Source organism: Arvicanthis niloticus, chromosome 1 (genome assembly GCF_011762505.2).
Source record: "Arvicanthis niloticus isolate mArvNil1 chromosome 1, mArvNil1.pat.X, whole genome shotgun sequence".
Taxonomy (NCBI): domain Eukaryota; kingdom Metazoa; phylum Chordata; class Mammalia; order Rodentia; family Muridae; genus Arvicanthis; species Arvicanthis niloticus.
This window is the reverse complement of record NC_047658.1, coordinates 69315223-69336569: the sequence shown is the minus strand read 5'-3', so window position 1 is coordinate 69336569 and position 21347 is coordinate 69315223. Positions and strand designations below refer to the sequence as shown.

At 40.9% G+C, this 21347-nt stretch overlaps 1 protein-coding gene across 2 annotated transcripts in view; it reads left to right on the top strand.

Moving 5' to 3' along the window:
- Rnf169 (ring finger protein 169) overlaps positions 1-21347 on the top strand; it is a 69587-nt gene that overhangs the window by 41449 nt on the left and 6791 nt on the right. For both annotated transcript variants that reach the window (XM_076938781.1, XM_034518513.2), the window contains exons 3-5: positions 1236-1382; positions 6087-6205; positions 21156-21255. In XM_076938781.1, the coding sequence (XP_076794896.1) occupies positions 1236-1382; positions 6087-6205; positions 21156-21255 (366 nt within the window). The remainder of the gene's footprint in view (positions 1-1235; positions 1383-6086; positions 6206-21155; positions 21256-21347) is intronic.

Here is a 21347-nt window from a genome sequence, read left to right as displayed (position 1 = left end):
CAGCAGGGCCACTGAAGAGGCCCTCAGCAGCAGCACAGGCTGACATCAGGCTGTTCCTCATCTCTGTGGCATCTCCAGTTCTGCCTCTCTTCATAGTGCACAAACCACTCCATCTCTCCATAATGTACTTGGTCATCGTAGTGGCGGCTACCTCCCCTTGGCTGTCTTCTGCCTGCTCCAAGTATAGGCAGGCCTCTTAGCTTTATCTTTTTACAAGAAATGGAAACTATAAATAGCTTATCAGTATTTAGGGTATATATTATCTCATTTAAATTTATTAAAACTTTAAGCAGTAAAAAATGAAATGAAACTAGGAAGAACTGGTTAATACTTTGTAAGAGCACAGCAGGATTCTGTCGACCATTTAGAATACTTACAATGATGGCTTTCTCAGAGGAGGATACAGAGACTCCTATTTTGAGCTATATAAGTGATTAACCATTTGCCTAAGATCATCTAGGTTAAAAGTCTTCTGTTCCTTATATAATGAAACACTGCCTTTTCCAAATGAGAAGCATCTATCTGTGCCTTAGATTCCTTTGTAGACCTGTGTCTTTGTTGACATATCCTGTAACCATAGAATATGAACATAAAATACAAGGCCTGGAAGAAGTTATTGTTGTTGCTAATAGACCCAGCCAGCTCTTCACATGCTTTGTGGCTGCTTCTGCTCCTGGCCCAACACAGTTATATGTAACTTCAGTGGTATAAGAATGTTTAGGTTTAAGTTTTATTTTTTTCTATGTGAATAAATCTAGCTATACAGCTAGCTTTTATGGTTTTGTGTTGCTTATGACTACAGAGCAGTTCGGTCCTGTGCTGTGAAGGAAATGTGGATGTAGAGCAGTGATTCTTAACCTTTGGGTCCCAACCCATTTTGAGGGTTGAATAACTCTTTCAGATGGGTCACATACCAGATATCCTGCATATCAGATATTTGCATAATGATTCATAAGAATAGCAAATTTATAGTTATGAAGTAGCAATGAAATAATTTGATGGTTGGGGGTCACCACAACATGAGGAACTGTATTAAAGGGTTGCGGCATTAGGAAGGTTGAGTACCACTGAGCTAGGGCCAAGTAAAAGCAGATTTATTTAACAATCAGGGTGGCCATGTCTAATAAGAGAGTCACCCTGGAGACTGCCGCTTGATCTGGGTTGTAGAATAAAGATGTCTTTAAGTTTAGAGTTGCCTAAAACTCTACAGTCTCTTTGTGATTTGTAATTTTCAGCTGAGAGGAGAGAAGCTACAAGAAGAAAAAGTTTGTGAAGATCAGATGCACAAGATACTGCAAGAAGATTCCGAGGTGGGGAAGAGGAAAACTGATGAACAGAAAAAAAGAGATGAGCCAGTGGGGTTGAAAACAAGTCTGGAGCAGGTGAGTGGGTCACGTCTGGAAGACATTGTCTGAGAGCAGGTCAGTGGGTCACGTCTGGGAGGACATTGTCTGAGAGCAGGTCAGTGAGTCACATCTGGGTGGATCTGCCTCAGAGAGCCCTGCCTTGGCAGACCATGGCCCCAGGAATACTCACTGACTGTGCAGCCTAAGGGCAGTGCAGCACCATCCATCTATGTAGAGATGGAGGAAGTGATTGTGAATGGGACAGCGGAACCTGTGGAAAGATTAAGGGACTGGAAGAAAGTAAGGACAGGCTGGGATACTGTGTGACGAAATGTGTATGTATACCATCAGGTTGACGTATGTGCTGGTTTTTGACATTAAACTGTATATACCTTAATATCCTCAATTAGATTTTTAAAAAGCATGTATTTCACTTTCCTTTATCCTCTGTAATCTCTTAAGCAGAACAATGCTTAGATCTAAGTATGTACCCAATATTAGATGAGTAGTCTAAACTAACTGGGCATATGATTGGGCCACATCTTGCCTGAACAGTTTTCATTACTTATATTTTATTACTTCTTTGGATGTGTACAAGCACATGCATACACTGACACACATGTGGCAGTCAAAAGCCACACTATGAGAGTTTGTCTCCTCTTTCCATCATGTGGGTTCTGGGATTGAACTCAGGTAGTCAGGCATCTTCACTCACCAGCTCACCTCACTGGACCAAGAAAGGACTTTTTGAAAATGTAATTGTATTTATATGAAAAATAATGTCTTAATATCAGTTCTAATCACAATTTGGATATCTAATGCTTATATTTTTCAGTATTTTTATGTAGCTTTGTTAACATTTTAAGTTATTTTTTAAATGGATTAAAATTAATGAAGCTTTAATGCAAATGAAGATAGGCAGTGTAAGAGAGTTAAGAAAGTAGGAAGAGGGGGCTAGAGACATGGCTGCTTTGCAGAGGACTGAGTTTGATTACCGTCACCCACAGGGGGGCTTACAGCCTCCAGTTCCAGGGATTTGATGCCCTTTTCTGACTTCCATGGGGACCAGGCACACATGTGGGGACCATGAAGGCCAAATATTCATATAATAAAAATAAATATCACATTTTATGTGTTTACAACATATAAACATAGATTTATGTTTATATATTTTGAATATTTATATGTTATAAACATATACATATATATTTATACACAGATAGATAGAAAAAGAAAGACTAGGTTAAAACAAAACAAAACCCCCAGTAGCCCTGCAGAACCAGCGGTGCAGCTAACTGCACTCTGGCCAGGTTTCTTTCCTGCAGAGCCAGCGGTGCAGCTAACTGCACTCTGGCCGGGTTTCTTCCCTGCAGAACCAGTGGTGCAGCTAACTGCACTCTGGCCGGGTTTCTTCCCTGCAGAACCAGTGGTGCAACTAACTGCACTCTGGCCGGGTTTCTTCCTGCTCGTCCTTTTGTCTGAATTTATATAAAAGCCATGTTTCCTGTGCTTTAAAAGCAGAAAATTTTAAAGGTGTCTTGGGTCAGTATATTTGTTGACTACCATATGCAGGTGGCATATGATTTTGGTTATAGTATTAATTATCGCTAATTATTATCAAAAGTAGCCATTTGGGAACAGCATGGTGGTACACATCTGTAATACCAGCACTTGGGAGGGTGAGGCAAGAGGGTTGCAGTTAAGCTAACCTAGACTCTGTAGTGAGTTCTAGGCCTGCTTGGACTTTGAATATAGTACGCTCTTCCTCCAGACAATAAAAATAAAACAAAGGCACTTGGAATTTATAATTCTTTAGTCCTGTAAAAGATTCCATTTAACAAGCACAACATGCTGTGTGCTCTCCATGCTGTGCACCCCAGGAACCTTTAAAGGGCAAACCCTGCTGCTAGGAAGGATCCATAGTAGCTTAGGCAGCAGTAGCAATAGGACATGGGATGTTTGACCACAGCCCCAGCTCCGGGCTGTAGTCTCTGAAAGAGCTTTGCCTCTTCCCAGTTGTAATGTGCTCAGGCAAACTGTCCAAAAGCCTCCATGTGTCGATCCATGGGAGAAGCCATTCCCTCCAGGAACTGTGTTCCGTGTCAGGCTAGGAGTCATTGTAATTATTTTGCTTTTGGCGCTATTATCTTTGAAATAGAAAGTAGTTGCATCAGTGCAGTTTATTTCTTTAAAGGAACCAGAAAATACAGATTCTCAGATTTCCTTATTGGCAGTAGCCAGGCTCATGACACTGTCAATGCAAACCATAGTGAGTAAATTCTCACCTGTTTTGGATTCTTGTGATCTTGAAACTTTCTACCTCCCTATTTCCTTTGTACATTTTTGAGGACTTTTAAATGACTTGAATAATTTTTAGACAGGCTGGGCAGTATAGGCATACACCTTTAATCCCAGCACTGGGGAAGCAGAGGCAGGTAGATCTCTGTGAGTTAGAGGACCACCTGGTCTACAGAGTGAGGACAGCCAGGACTACACAGAGATACTCTGTCTTAAAAAGAAAAAAAATAGTTTTTAGACTGATAAAGACTTGTGCTCTCAACTAGAAGAGACTGAAGTCAAAAGACTGCAACTTCGTGGTCTGATTAGGCCTCAGAGTGAGTTCAAGGCTAGTTTGGGCAATTCAGTGGGACCATGAAATAAAAAGGGCTGGGCAGTGGAGAAGAGGAGCCATTGACTAGCATGTGCAAAGCCCCAGTGCTAGGGAAAAGCACATGTTTGGTCTTGAGCAAATGATTTCATTATAGTAAAATTGGGACCCAAGAGAACCTGAAATGGTGTCAGGGGGACAGCCAGCCATTGTATTAAGGTTGTCATTATGAGACTGTCATTACATTTTCCTGCCACCAAACCTCAGTGGCTCTACATTTCTTTGAGAACTGTTCGCCCAGCACCCAGATCCTTCCTTAAGCATGTTTCTAGCTAGTCTTTTCATCCTTGAGGATGCTCCACAGCTCTTGGAGGAGAATGTTTGCTGCCAACATACACACTCTGCTTTTCTATGTCAGGCACATTGCAGCAGCTTGCTGGTGGGAAAGCTGCTGTTTGTCTCCATGTCCAGTTTAAAAGCTGTCACCTCCAGACTGGCAGAGACTTCACCCATCCTCCTCTCCTCAGTCCACCCTTAATAGTGTGTGACTTTTATGGGACTTTTACTCTCATTATATATTTTTATGTTTGTTTCTCTATGAGATTGTTTGTTGACATGTGTCTGACCCAATTAAAAACCTCCCATAATGTCTTGCCCATCACAACTTTTTGATGCATGCTCATGAAATTACTAAACTCAGAAAGAATTCTAGAGCGATTATGATATGTTATTTTTATAATAGAAATAAAATGGGCATAATTTTTAATTTGTTGTTTTATTATGGTACCATTACTCCAATAATGGTATGAATTGTTGAAAAGCAGAATTGTATAGCCAATAGTTATATTAAGGATTATAAATCAGAGGTGAAAGTTTAATTATCCTATGACCTAGAAATAACCCCTACAGACATTTTGGTGATTATCCTAATCAGATCTATTTTATAAGTACAGTGTATACACACACAAACACACACATGCACACAAATACATGCAGCGCATGCACACACATACACACATGCACACAGAGATACATGCAGCGTGTGCACACACACATGCACACAGAGATACATGCAGCGTGTGCACACACACATGCACACAGATGCCTGCACACACTTGTGCGTGTTCTTTTCATCTAGAAGTGTTGCCTTGCACATGTACTGCTTTATAATGCTTCCATTTTTAGTTAATTATAAATTGTGTCTTTACTTGTAAATAAAAAATGTTTATCTGTTTTAATTTCTTCCCAGTGCAATTTCTTTGAATATTTTAATCTCCTATAGATGTCTTAAATGCTGCTGTGATAAATTACTCCAAGTAGAAGGCGGGTGAATAATGTTTATGTCCAGTTGTCTTTGAAAAGGTCTAATGTAGCTGAGTTCCGCTTGCCTTGTGTGAACACCCCGCCCGCCCTCAGTAGCCTAGCCTTGGTTAGGGATGGTCTTTTTGTCAAGTGTCACTGTAAGCATTTCCTTTGCCCACGCTCTGTACCATTCTGAGGACACATAGTGCCTTAGGTTTATTCACACCTGAGGTGAAAGGTGTGAGGTGAGTTTTTCTCACCTCATGTTTCTAGGTGTTAGGCTTGGAAGCATGGAGAGCAGGGTAGTTTTGTCTTTGTAGATATTGATTTGCAATAATGCAGCTTAGTTTTCATCAGTTAAAAGGAATTTGGTGAATGGTATAAAATTAAGCTTTCTCTTAATACTATCTGTTAGCTTATTTAGTGCTTATCAGCTTGCAGGATCTTTACAATAGCACAGTCTGTACAGAGGAAGTGGAGACAGACTAGTGGCACTGAGAGAGATGTGATCTGAATGGTCTTTTACATGGTACCAAACTAGTTATAAAAAGAGACTGAAGCATACAGATTGCCATTATTAACCTTGTGTTGAATCTTTTGTCTCTCTCCCAAAGTTGGAAGAAAATATCAAGTGCAATTTGATAATGGATAATTTGATTTTGGATATTTTCAGGTAAAGCCACATTTGTGATTAGTATTTTTAGAAAAAAAAAAAGGAATCAAACTGGAACTCAGAACAGTGACTTAGAGAGATAGGACTTTGAAACTATACTAGGATAGATCCCATGGAAACCTCAACAGACAATTTATCTCCCTTGTCTCCTTGCCAGTGTCCTGCACGTCTCTCGGATTCAGAGAATGAAGAGCCTTCTCGGGGCCAGATGATACAGACCCATCGCTCAGCCTTTGTTTCCAAGAACAGTTCCTGCTCCTTAGCTTTGCTGGCAGGGTAAGACTGATGGCTGGATTCAGTATACGAGTGCTTTCATTTGTGGGGTGATAAAGGGCTTTTGAATGAGTAGAAGGGGTGATAAAGTGGGAACTGAATTTCCAAATGGGGAATATAGAGAAGGGGCTCACCTGAGTGTGGGGGAAGGGTGTGTGTGTGTGTGTGTGTGTGTGTGTGTGTACAACAAACGTTAATCTCAAGTGGTGTTCTTCAAGGGCTATCCACCTTGTTCTTTGAGACGGGGCCCACTAGTTGGCCTCAAGTGTGCCAAGTAAGCCCTGACCCCACTGTCTCCACCTTCCTAGCCTTGCAAGTGGCCTCTGAGGTCAAACTCATTTTTTCTGCCCCTCTACCAAATTTCCATAGAAAAGTCCTATTTGCCCATTTCTGGCATCCTCTGGGGAGGATTATGCTAATTTCTGAGCTGCACAGTGTGACCTTTTCTCCTATAGAGAAATGATGAAGCTTCTTCAGTTGCACAATATATGTAGCTTTCCCTCTGGACTTTGAATTCTTCCAAGGAGGGAGGCCTGGCTGGGTTTCTTTTCCTTGCCTCGATCTAACATGAATTTCAGGAAGTTTTTTAAACCCTAGTCAAGGACTTTCTGGATCCTTTAGGCTCTGCAGGTTTTGGAGAGGAAAAGAGTGTGGTTGGATGGTTGCTTGACTCTGGAGGAATAGAGGAGAGGAGAGGAGGGGAGGGGGAAATGAAGCGTTCATTTATTCAGTAGACATTTTGGAAGTGGCTCCTCCATGCTGCACTCCCTATATATAGGGATGTAAAGCATAGTCTTGGCCTCATGCTGTTGTTGTTTTTTACTTGAAGCGTGTTTAAGTAAAAGGCGTTGTTTATCCTTGCTGCTGGGGCTCCTCTTGTTCCTGCCAACACTATACATAGTAGCTGTCTTTCTTGGTGCTTCTCTGGACACGCATGCACTCTTCTTTCTTGGAGATGTTACTGGTCTCTGTGTATAACTACGACAGACTACCAATTTAATAACTTTGTCAGAGGTTCTGTCCTGGAAGATCCCTGATGTAATGTCTGTTCCGGAAACCTTGTGTGTGTTCTTCTGGAACAGTTTAGGATCGTCTGTTGAAGATTTCTAAGTATGAAGTCACCAGATCTCTAGTCTTCTCTTGAGTAGTAGTAACTTCTCAAGGATCCTTCCCTGGATGTTTCCACTTGTATACTTTGTCCTAGACCAGTGTTTCTCAACTTGTGAGTTGTGACCCCTTTGGGGTTTCACAGGGATCACATTTCAGATATCCTGCATATCAGATATTTGCATTACAACTTCTAACTGTAACAAAATTACAGTTATGACATAGTAACAAAATAATTTTATGGTTGGGTATCACCACAACATTAGGAACTGTGTCAAAGGGTCACAGCATCAGGAAGGTTGAGAATTACTGTGCTAGACAGTATCTTAGTCAATAGAATTATGATCTAGTAACTGGGTAAGCCTTTGATGAAGATAGACTCACTGTGTGAGCTGGAAGTCAGATGTCCTTCAAGCTCTACAAGTCAGAATAATTCGTCACTTCTTGATTTCATATGTGGATTGTGTATACCCAATCCTAGTCATATCTTAATGGTTATACAGCAGGAAAAAAATAAAATAATTTTTCTAGTAAAGCTAGAAATCACAATAAATATACACCAAAACTAATACTTTATGACATCTGCAATTAATATTATTATGTGAAATAACTTAGAAAATAGATTAGTATTTCTGTACCAAAGAAACATTGGAGTTTATGCTGAATGGGTGAATTGTTTATTACCAATTCCAGCCCTACCTTTGTACTGGTATAATTCATTCTTCTGAAAGAGGACCTGTGGATTAATATGCCATTACATAAAGGCTTAAAAATTGTTCTGTCTTAGACAGAATTGCACAAGCACAGAGGAGTGTGCTTGGGGAACACCTCCGCCATATCTTCTTTTCTATCTATCCTTCTAGCCTATCCTTGCCATGATGGGACCAATTAATATGCAAACACTGACTTTAGACTTTGTCTGTTAGCATGCATTAAGTTTAGTGTTATATAACTTGGATCTTGGGGCTCATCTTACAAATACTCAAGTCAGGTGAAGTTCAGTTGTTACTTTAGTTCTTGAGACAGTTAATTGGATCATATATGCTCATGACCACCCCACAAAGAAGCATCAATGGACTCCCACAGCTGCCATGTCCAAATCAGAGTCTCCAGCAAAACCTAAGCAGACACATGAGAGTCTGGGGAGCCAATGTGGGCAACAGGGACATTCATGGACATGTAGTAATGAGATAGCCAACTGCTAAATTCTTTACATGCTGTGGGGTGGTCACTTATACCATTGTAAAAAGAGGTGTGTGCAGACACACCTATGAGGCCTCACAGGGTAGGTGAAAGAGTGGATCTACAGAGGGTGATCGAGGGAGAATCTCCAAACTGAGGCACCCACTGCACTGCGGGAGATTTTTATCAGGAGCATTAAGAACATACTTGAGAAACATTATCTTAGTCAATGTTCTATTGTTGTGAAGAGACATCATGACCAAGGCAGTTCTTATAAAATAAAACATTTAGTTGGAGCCTTGCTTACAGTTTCTGAGGCTTAGTCCATTATCCTCATGGTGAGAAGCATGGCAGCACTCGAGCAGACATGGCACTGGAGCAGTGGCTGAGAGCTTCATCAGATTCATAGACAAAGGGGGGTGAGGGAAGGAAAAGGGGGGGAGGGGGGAGAGCATGTGCAAGTGCCAAACAGACTGGGCCTACTGTGGGTTTTTAAAAGCCCACTGCCAGTGATACCCTTTTTCCAATAAGGCCACACCTCCTAATCCTTTAGAAATAATGCCACTTTGTGGTAACTAAGCTCCACCATAAATGTGATTTAAGAGATTATTTGGAACAGCGTGGGAAATTTGAAGTGGTTAAAATCTTGACTTACTGTAGCAGGATCCAGAAGAGGAGCTTTACTTATGTAACCTTGATGGCCACAACAATGTTGACATGACTGTCCAGAGATACTGTCCTATTACTGGTCACAGCTGTAAAGTGAGGAATGCCTTGTTGAAGTAAGGCATGACTTGCATTTCTTGTAGCCGAAGGGGCTGAAGTAGTCCAGAACACTGTGGTGGTCATGGAAGCCTGTTGTGGTAAATCTCCGACTCAAATAAGTCTGGTCAAAAAAGAACACAACTCAATACTTATGATTATAAACTGCAAGCCTAGATTGGGCAGATTTACCATTGCACTACTCTATTCCCCAGCTATGAGATCCCTTACAACTTGCGGTTTTTCTAGGCCACGTTCTCCTCCTCTGTTATCCTTCCACCTCCAGCTCCTCCCTTGCTCCTCTGCAGCTTCTCTGTAGCCTCTCTCTCCCATCAACTTCCTCTTCCGACTCCTCCCCTAAGCCTTTCTCTCCACCTCCCCTTCTACTGCCCAATCACTGGCTCTAGCCTTTATTTTACAAATTCAATTGGACAGAAGGTTCACAAGATTCACTCCTCCTCTGCAGCCCCTCCCAGGAGTGGAACTACCATCAAAACAGGAGGCTGGGGCTATCCACAACACTTCCTCCTTCCTGTCCAATTAAACATTGGCAAAGAGTGTGCAGTAATTTCTTGGGAGAGATTAACAACAGATACCTTAAAAGCAAGCGGCTTCAGTTCATAAAAAGAACTAATTGGATTCCCCCTTGTATATTAAAGGGAATTCTGATATCTGGAGCCCCTACATTTTACACTGATGCTAGTAAATCAGGAAACGCAGGATATAAATCAGAAGACATAAGTAAGGTGGCTGAGAATCCCTATAAATCAGTTCAAAAATCTGAATTATATGCAATAATCATGGTGTTGTCAGATTTTCAAGAGTCCCTTAATATAGTAACTGACTCTCAATATGCAGAAAGGGTTGTTTTACACATAGAGACTGCTGAACTTATTCAGGATCATTCTGAATTGACCTCACTATTTATTCAACTACAACAAATGATCAGAAATAGGAGTTACCCACTATATATACATACGTAAGATCCCATACATGTCTGCCAGGCCCTCTAGCACAAGGTAATAATGAAATCAACCAGCTATTGATAGGAAGCGTGCTAGAGGCTCCAAATTCCATAAAAAACACCATATTAACAGCAAAGGTTTAAAGAAAGAGTTCTCTATCACTTGGCAACAAGCCAAGGAAATTGTGAGGCAATGCCCTACTTGCTCATTATATAACCAAACTCCACTGCCTACAGGAACTAACCCTAAGGGTACCCAAAGAAATGACATTTGGCAAATGGATGTCTTTCATTTTACAGAGTTTGGTAAACTGCAATGTGTGCACCATACTATAGACACGTATTCAGGATTTCAATGGGCAACTGCCTTGGCATCAGAAAAGGCTGATTCTGTAATTACACATTTGTTAGAAGTCATGGCCATTATGGAAATACCCATATAAATTAAAACAGACAATGGTCCAGCATATATCTCTAATAAAATGAAGAAGATTTTTACATATTATAATATAAAGCATGTTACAGGCATATCACACAAACCTACAGGACAAGCAGTTGTGGAGAGATCTAATTGAACTCTAAAGGAGATGCTTAATAGGCAAAAGGGATCAATAAAAAAACCCCAAAGATAGATTACATAGTGCTTTATTAACCTTAAATTTTTTGAATGTTAATGAACAAACCACCACAGCTGAGAGACATTGGATGGTGGGAAAAACTACTGAACTAAATCAACCTGTTTATATGAAGGATATTCTGACATCAGAATGGAAAGTGAGAAATGTGTTACACTGGGGGAGAGGGTATGCCTATGTTTCCAAAGGAAAAGAAAAGCTGTGGGTTCCTTCCAAGTTGATAAAAATCAGACATGACAAAGGGAGACCTCCTGAAGACCTTGTCGACACAGAAGAAAAGGGAGACTAACACAACCAACCAAATAGGTGATATATATATGGTGTTGTTTATGTCTCTTAAATGGAGACAGCTCTGGAACCGGCTGGGACTAAAATGTCTATACAAAGCCAAGAACACTTAATTGGGTACGAATTTTTCATGACTTGCTAATATATGCCATCCTTTATGAGGGCATGTATACAAAGTTATATTACAGTTTGATTAAGTGATCAAACTAACCTGAAGAAGGGCAGTTGCCTTTCCTTATTGATCTCCATTGACCAAGCTGTGTGCCCTGCATGCTCCACGTGAATGTCTTTATAAAACTACCTGCTGCTTTTAAGTTTTATATGTTACAGGATGAAAGAAGAGAAACACAGCCCTAGCAAGATTCATACTCGGGGATGCTGAGACTCTGGGACCTTCTATTCCAGCTTCGTGCCTGTTTCTACTGCAACTACATCGAAGCTGCTTCTTTTAAGGACTTGCTTCCAAAACTTTTCCAGAACAGCTAGATTGCCTGTCCAGCCTTTCTGACTGTCACAGTCATGGTGTCAGCTAAGCAATGAACTTTCTCAGCACATAGTGACTTCAAGGCAAATGATGCCAGCTAGCTCTCCTTTGACTATATCTGAAAGAAAAGAGTCTTTTAATTGGACAGAAAGGAGGAAGTGTTGTGGATAGCCCCAGCCTCCTGTTTTGATGGTAGTTCCACTCCTGGGAGGGGCTGCAGAGGAGGAGTGAATCTTGTGAACCTTCTGTCCAATTGAATTTGTAAAATAAAGGCTAGAGCCAGTGATTGGGCAGTAGAAGGGGAGGTGGAGAGAAAGGCTTAGGGGAGGAGTCGGAAGAGGAAGTTGATGGGAGAGAGAGGCTATAGAGAAGCTGCAGAGGAGCAAGGGAGGAGCTGGAGGTGGAAGGATAACAGAGGAGGAGAACGTGGCCTAGAAAAACCGCAAGTTGTAAGGGATCTCATAGCTGGGGAATAGAGTAGTGCAATGGTAAATCTGCCCAATCTAGGCTTGCAGTTTATAATCATAAGTATTGAGTTGTGTTCTTTTTTGACCAGACTTATTTGAGTCGGAGATTTACCACAACAGAAGCGAGCTTGGAGGTGGTGGCAGCTCTGGTTGTGGAGGACTCATCAATGAAGATCATTACAGCATCTGTGGTGGCAGTTAGGGTAGAGAGTGGTGTGGCAGCAGGCACGGCTACAGTGGACTTGGTAATGGTAGAGACAGTCTTAGAAGTAGTGGATTTGCCATTTATGGTGATCAGTCATCAGGTTTTGGAGCCATGGCGGGATATACCCTGTCTTCTGTGGTGGTGGAGGCTGGTCCTTTGCCAAACCCTGAGACTATTGTGCTTCCAACTGTAGCAGCAGCTGTGGCACTGGTAGGAAGCTTTCCTTTTGTTTTGGGTCTTGTTTCTTGGCTCTTTCACCTAGGCCAGCCTCACTCTCTCAGTCCTCCCTCCCCAGCCTTCCCCCAGTTCTAGGATCACAGGCTAGGTCAGAAGGTATTGGCTATTGCTAGACACCAGCTTTGAAGAAAGGGGAGATGGAGAGGTAACGGGGAAGGCCCGGGTTACAGGAGTTTGTGCTCAGCCTAGCAGAGGGTCTAGATGCTCTGGAAAGGATGTGCTTTACACAGTGTTCATGTATAGGCAGGAAGCTTAAGGACTGTCATGACTGTGTAACAGCCATTTTAATTGCTGTTCTGTGGAAAGTTACTCCAGAACATTCAAAAAAGGGTTTTAAAGTAGTTGACTATTTCCCCTCCATGCTGTTGTGAATGTAAATGAGAACAGCATTGAATAAATATGTCCTTAAACATAATTTTTATTTAAAAGATGCCTTAATTAGGGGTATGGCTTAGTGGAAGAGTACTTGCCTAGCCAGCAAGAGGTGGTGGGATTGCTCTCCAGCACTGCCAAGACAAAACCAAACCCAAACAAATGACCAAAACCAAAACCAGTGCAATTAATAGGGTTATCTTTTCAGGAAATGATCTTCAACACAATGGGAACCTTCGGTAGAAAACTTGATTACAGGAATGCTGACCGAGTCTCCTTTAGAGTGTGCCTTCCCTGTAGCTCAGAAACTGTTATGTTCACTTCAAACTGTTTTCAGATTTTAGGAAAAAATTTAAAGATTATAAATGGTGAGGATGTGTAGTTACGGACAATGAAAAAAATTAACTTGATGATAGTTGTACAACTATCATCATTTAAACATAGTTAAACATCATTTAAACATAGTTAAAATGATGAAATTTGTGTTGTTTATATTTTACTACATAAAGATACTAGCATTGTTTATAGTTTGGGGAGATTTTAAATATATTTTTTTCTATTAAGTAACAAAAAATGAACAGGCTTTCTCTGACAATTTGTTTCCTAAAGAGTTTCTAGGTAACAATTTTAGACGTTTTATAATTATATTTTCATCAAATGAAGCTCCATTTGTCCTTGTTGTCTGCTGTGTAAGCTTGTGTTTCTTAGGCCCAGAAGCATGCAAGCAGGCAGTGGTGTCAGTGGAGGGGCCACTGATGGAGCCATGGATAGATTCTGCCTGGATATTGTCAACAGATCAACTAATTTTTGTAAAAGAAACAAAGTAAGAGGGTTCTGTGGTTGTCTGATGAGATTGTGATTCTTTAAGATAACTAGAATAATAAGTTAATCAAAGATCATTTCTAGATATATTAATTAGAAAAATCAATTTGAACTTTAAGGTATTTAACAAAATTAAAAATTAAATACCTGAAAAGTTTAAGAAATTAATTAATTAGTTCTAAAACCATTATTTTACTTTACTCTTCATCTCTGTTTCTCCACTGAGTTCAAACTGGATCTGTGACTTGGAAAGCTCATGTGGGGAACCGGTCTGGCTGACTTGTGTCTTTTCTCTTGCTCAAAGCTCCACATTGGGCTGTGTTTTCCTTGGTATCTGGGCTCTCAGGAGGTTGGGCTTTGGGTGTTACCGTGGCTTACCAACATGACATAATTTAAAAAAATAGTAGTTTCTATACACTCTTATACTTAATGTCATCTCTAGTCTTCATTAAGAGTTTCATTTATTTATCTTTTACACCGTGTGTGTCTGTGTGTGTTTGTTCCTGTGGAGGTCAGAGGGCAATTTTTTTATTGGATATTTTATTTACATTTCAGATGCCATCCCCTTTCCCCATTTCCCCTCTCTAGAAAACCCCTATCTCATGCCCCCTTCACCTTTTTGCTTTTATACAATTTTTTTTAATGTTAACCAAAGGCTTTATAAGTTTGGTAGTGCTCAATATCAATCAGAAGTGTAACCCAATACCCAACCTAGATATATCAACTATCTTTGACTGGCAGAGACATGTGAACATCCGCCTCCATGGCCTCCCCCCCTTTCTCTTTCTCATCACCTAGATCCTCCTCTCCTTCTCCTCCTCCTCTTACTGTTCTTCTTCCTCTCCGTACTCCTCCCACCTTAGCTCCTCCTACATATCACCCTTCCTGTTAAAACTTTTCTCTCAAAATACCATTAGAGCATAACTATACCAATTTGTGTCAGTAAGGTACAAGATAGACCTAATACCCAGTCCTTCATTTTGTTGACTAACCAGAACCTCTGTCATCTCTCCTAACTAAGAGACTTATTTCTGAACCTGGCTTTTTTTCTTGGCTTTAGAATGAATGTCAGCTGAAAACCATCCTCTCAAATCTTTTCTCTCAAGGTAAATAGCCAGGATTGGCTATGAGACTATAAGTTTTCAACCCTGTCAGAAATCCAGAATGACTGAGTTCACTGAAATTGTGGGAAGCACAAAGCATAGCTTCTAAAACTTAGCCAATTTATAGAGACCTCTGAACACCTGGACAGTCCCTATACTACAAAATGTTGGAGCATTCGATCTTCAGCCTTCTGGCCCAGGATCATCTGACAGACCTAGTGTTGCAGAATTATTAAGGGCTGATTACTCTGTCTTGGCAGATATAATCAGTCGACTATTCTGCAAGTGTGTCCTTTTCTGGAAAGTAATTTGTCTGTAGATAGAAAGAGACAATTCTTGCCTAGTGGCTGTCTCACCACATTTGGAATAACTCCAAAGATGCTCAATTTCTTCTTAGAATCCAAGACAGGAAGCTGTCAGGAGCAGACAGGTCTCTAATCAAAATGAACATTAATCCAGAAATGTTTGTAACGTCAATTCTGTGGACTTCTGATATTTTGAAAACCAACTATCCATGTAAGGTAATCTGGACTGTTGTCTGTTAACTCCTCTCAGCTATTTCTAAATAAAATATAGAAAACACCCTAATAATAAACTCAGAGCCATGAATTTGCTATAGGCCCTTAACTCACAGTCTAACCATCTCAAATCAGTTAAAAAAAAGTTAAAGAAGAACTGGGTCTAAGCCTTGTATTCCTAAATGTGTTATATAGGCACAATGCCTATGAGAGTAACAATATTCATCTCACTTTTATATCAGTAAGAAGCTCATACCAATGAAAACCTTAAATTTGAAATCAAAGTAAATTTTGTACCATTTAAGAAATTATAACTTCATCTTAATAACAATTATACATATCTCTACCAGTAGGTTATGGCTATGCAATAAATCCTAGCTAATCCTCCCTGTTCCACCAAAACCACTACTTTTCCCTAGAATGACAGCCCAATATTAACCACCTTAGTCCCCAAGCCCAGGGAATAGGGGCACTGACTCTTCATTAACTTCTTCAAGCTGATTATGGGTGTTGAGATATTAGAAGAGGGGCAGGGGAAGAGTAAATTGATAAGCTTCTGATGCTGTGTCTTCACTGCATCCAGCTGGAATTCTAGAACATCAGAGGTTTGAGAAGGTCTGCTCAGCTTGCTTGATGAGTAGATACACCAAGGCTATGTGTTCTGCAATATACAATTCTCAAAACAAATTTTAGTATCAAGATGATTTTTTGTTTGAATTCTGGAATCTAGTCTTCTGGCGGCCTGCCTCTGTCATGTCTAATCCATATAATTCTGGGAGTTCCTATGAGGGTATGCTCCTACCATCCTCCCATTTTCGCTTCCCTACTCTCAAATTCCCCAACACTAGGGGATCCAAACTTTCAGGCACCTAGGCCCTCCACTTCCACTGATGCCTAATCCCTTACCACATCCCCCCTCCTTCAATTACTATGAGGGTTTCCTCTCACCATCCTCTCATTCCCGTCTCCCTGCTCTCGAAATTCCCCAACACTAGGGAATCCAAACTTTCAGGTACCTAGGCTGTCCACTTCCACTGATGCCTGGCAAGGCCACCCTCAATTACCTATACAGGTGGAGCCATGAGTCCCTCCCTTTGTGTTCTCGGGCTGGAGATTTTAGAATGGCTACTCCAGCTTGTTTCTTAGGACCATTTGCTTGAAAAATTGTTTTCCAGCCTTTTACTCTAAGGTAGAGTTTTTTCTTTGTCACTGAGGTGGGTTTCCTGTATGCAGCAAAATGCTGGGTCCTGTTTATGTATCCAGTCCATTAGCCTATGTCTTTTAATTGGGGAATTGAGTCCATTGATGTTAAGAGATATTAAGGAACAGTGATTGTGGCTTCTTGTTATTTTTGTTATTAGAGGTGAAATTATCTTTGTGTGGCTATCTTCTTTTGGATTTGTTAGAAGAGAATTACTTTCTTGCTCTTTCTGGGGTATAATTTCCCTCCTTGTAGTGGAGCTTTCCTGCTATTATCCTTTGTAGTGCTGGGTTTGTGGAAAGATATTGTGTAAATTTGGTTTTGTCATGGAATATCTTGGTTTCTCCATCTATGGTAATTGAGAGTTTTGCTGGGTATAGTAGCCTGGGCTGGCATTTGTGTTCTCTTAGGGTCTGTATGACATCTGTCCAGCATCTTCTAGCTTTTATAGTATCTGGTGAGAAGTCTGGTGTAATTCTGATAGGTCTGCCTTTACATGTTACTTGGCCTTTCTTCCTTACTGCATTTAATATTCTTTCTTTGTTATGTGCACTTGGTGTTTTGATTATTATGTGACGGGAGGTATTTCTTTTCTGGTCTAGTCTATTTGGTGTTCTATAGGCTTCTTGTATGTTTATGGGCATCTCGTTCTTTAGATTAGGGAAATTTTCTTCTATAATTTTGTTGAAGATATTTATTGGCCCTTTAAGTTGGGAATCTTCACTCTCTTCTATACCTATTATCCTTAGGTTTGGTCTTCTCATTGTGTCCTGGATTTTCTGGATATTTTGTGTTAAGAACTTTTTGCATTTTGTGTTTTCTTTGACAGTTGTGTCAATATTTTCTATGGTATCTTCTGCACCTGAAATTCTCTTTTCTATCTCTTGTATTCTGTTGGTGATGCTTGTGTCTATGACTCCAGATTTCCTAGGTTTTCTATCTCCAGAGTAGTCTCCCTTTGTGATTTCTTGATTGTTTCTACTTCCATTTTTATGTCCTGGATGGTTTTGTTCAATTCCTTCACCTGTTTGGTTGTGTTCTCTTGTAATTCTTTAAGGGATTTTTATGTTTCCACTTTAAGGGCTTCTACCTGTCTACCTGTGTTCTCCTCAAATTCTTTGAGAGTATTAATTATGTCCTTCTTAAAGTCCTCTATCATCATCATTAGAAGTGATTTTAGATCTGAATCTTTCTTTGCTGGTGATATGGGGAATTCAGGACTTTCTAGTATGGGAGAACTAGGTTCTGATGATGCCAAGTACCCTGGGTTACTGATGCTTCTGTTCTTGCACTTGCCTTTTGCCATCTGGATCTCCTTAGTGCTACGTGCCCTGTCTCTGACTGGAGCCTGCCTTTCCTATTATCTTGGTTGTATCAGAACTGCCTTTCCTATTATCTTGGTTGTATCAGAACTGTGTGGGGTGGGTGTGACAAGTAGGGTAAGAGCTGGGGCCCAAAATCTACTCGGTGCTCAGGTGCAGACAGGAAAGTACCAGTGCTCCTGGTCAGGAGTGACTTCCTGGGTCCTACTGGGTCCCAGTTACTCCCAGTTTGGAGCAGGCTTGCTGTCTGCTTACCTAAGATACTGCCCTGGTTAGAGCTCCTGGGAGCCCTGCTTCCTCTGGGTTCTGTGAGATTGGGGGCAGAGCTGCCATCCGCGATCTGCTCAGTATCCAGGCCCAGACTGGAAGGACTTTCATTTTCTATACCAAAATCAGTTGCATTTTTATATATTAGCTGTGAACAATTTAAAAGTGCAATGAAAAAAATACCATTTTGATTTATTGCTAGGATCAAAAAAAATAGAATAGAGATAAAGTTGACCACAGCAGCATAAAATTTTAATACTGAAAATTCCAAAGTTTGATGTTAAAAGAATTTAAATAAACAGAATGACATCTTGTTCATGGATTGGTAGACTTAGTGTTGTTACAATGTCATTAATACCTGAATAGTTTTTAAAAGTTCAGTAATAACACATGCTAGTTCTGGTGGATTCCCTTGCAGAAACAGAGACCGATGCCAAAGTTCTCACTACAATTTCAGGAGAGCCCACATAGCAAAAGCTGCCCAGAGAATGAACAGAGTGCCGGAGTAGGAGACAGATAGAGAGCAGTGGATTTAGAATTGAGAGTCCAGAAATGATCTATACATTTGTGATCAGTTGATTCTCAACAAGGGTGGTAAGATCATTCATTGGGAAGAAACTTGCCTCTTTACACGGTGCTGGCGCAGCTGGGAATCAACATGCAAGAGCGTGAGAGATGTGGCTCTTAGGACAGACTCTGTGGTAACCGGTGCAGTAGCCACCCCCTCAGGACAGTCTAACAGAGTGGCCTTCAGGAACTAGTGTGCCTCTGAGTTATCTAGTCAGTTGGTGTCTAGTGCTTTGCATAGAATTGCTGTTTGAAAGGCGCTCTCCTGCCAGGCAGTGGTGGCGCACACCTTTAATCCCAGCACTTGGGAGGCAAAGGCAGGTGGATTTCTGAATTTGAGGCCAGCCTGGTCTACAGAGTGAGTTCCAGGACAGCCAGAGCTATACAGAGAAACCCTGTCTCAAAAAAAAAAAAAAAAAAAAAAGTGCTCTCCTCACTAAGTGACAAAGAAAATTTCAATGATACTGAAGTTTATTTAAAATATTTTCACTGTCAGGAACTTCTGTAGGTATCTTCATTGTATGCTTCATCACAAATGTTGAGTTTGCCCCCTAGGTTTTTTCTTTCACCAATGTGGAGTTGAAGGGACAGATGTGAAGTAGTTTTCCCAGCTACCCACAGTTGTCATTTGTGCGTCTGTAAGTTGGACGTGAAACTAGACTAGTCAATTGTCAGCTTGGCCATTACCCCTGACAATATGGATTCATAGCTTGGTATGAAGACTGTATTGTTAATTCCTCAGTACAGAATCTGGAGCTCAGGGTTTAGGTGTAACTTAGCTCTACCTCTTCCAATGGCATCAAACCCAGTGTTCCAGAGAGCTGATCTGCTGAACGCTACAAAGCTCTTCTTTCTTGCACTGGTCAATCAATCTTTTCCTGTCAGTGTCTGTTGGCCTCACCCAAAGTCGTGTATTTGAAATAATAATGCCACCTATCAGCTCTAAATCCCTGCTCAAAATGCTCATTCTTTACACAGCATTTGGGGATGGCTTATGTGACTGGTCGTTTGCGTGGCTTCTAACAGTGCAAAGGAACTTTAATGTTTTTCTAAGTATCAATCCAGCTTACTTCTAAGGAACTGTCTTCTTAGAGTGAAAGTTGCTTACTCCAAAATTGTGAGAGACTTTCCTTAAATGCTGAATTTTCTTTTAAAGTGCAAATGTGTGTTACACAGTCATCTTTTTCTCCCAGTAACACCGTGTGGCCATGAGACATAGGATGGGAGAAACCACGCATGTGCTGGAGTAGAAGAGTTCTGAGTGGTAGACAGGCTCTCTGGAGACACAAGATGCAGAAAATTCTGTTGGGGCAGGGGAGTTGCTGGGAGACAGGTCCCTACCCACCTGCCCGCCTCCTTGTTTTCTCTGACATTAAAATCTTGTCTACAAAAGAGTTTATATGATGCATTCTGTTAAAGAGCTAAATAGTATCAATTGAAGAAATAATTTTTATTTGGAATCATTTATATAGTTATGTGTCTGTTTTGATTTATTGCAAATATTTATTCATCCAGTGAGATGACTATGTTATAGAAAGGCTTTTCAAGTTTTCTTATTCTCAGTTATTAATAATTCCCATTTAATGCCATTTCTAACTGTTATGCCATCCATGCCTGTTTCTTATGGTGCCTTTGTAATACTGGATTATTTGTTTTCCCCACTGCTCTCTAATTGCCTAAAGAGCTTGACTATCTTCTGTGTAGTGGGTATGTGATAAATGCTTGGTGAAACATGTATCCCAGGCAGGAGAATAAAAAGTTAGCTGTATTGTGGTGTAGGTGCCTGCCTGCTGTGTGCATGTAGTTCTCCAGTGGATTCTGTCTGGCACAGGCACACTGATAGGGAGTTACACCTCCAGTGCCTTACCACATGCAAAAGTTAATTCAGAATGAATCAAAGACCCAGATGTAACAACTGAAACACTTGGAAATTTAGCTCTCTAAGGGCTGCTCTGTTACTTCATTCAGCACGCTAACCATGGGCTGCAGCATTCGGTACCTCTGCTGTGGAGTGTGGTTGGCAAGTCATAGCACAAGGCTCCAGAGTTGGTTCAGTGGCTATGATCACAGGCTGCTCTTTGAGAGGAAGGACACAGATTTGATTCCTAGCATGCACATAGGGGATCCAGCGCCCTCTTCTGGCCTCCATGGCACCAGGTTTACATGTGCTGCACAGATGTATGTGCAGGCAAAACACCCCCACACATAAAATAAACGAAACAAAAATTGTAAGGCTATAATAAAATAAAAATATAAGATAAAAATCATGTGTCTGGAAGACTTTGGAAGTCTTTTTCTCTTTGGCATTTGGTTGCTAAATTAACCCATTTTCTATTATAGCTACCTAAGGGAATTGTCTTTCTTGAGGAGTGGCTTAGAATGGTAAAAAGAGACTGTCATCGTTTCCTAACTCATGTATAGACTAATTGTAACTATATATTCTTTTTTAGGAAGCTAAACACCAAGGTGCAGAGGAGCCAGAGCTGCAGTGACACAGTTCAGGACAGAGTGAGGAGCCGGCTCAGGACAGCTCCACCCAGCAGAGCCAAGGTACATGCCAGCCTGGGGCTGCTGCGGTTCTCCATCTTCTCCATCTTCCAGCCTCAGCACACACAGCGTCCCCTGCACAAGGCAGAGTGGAA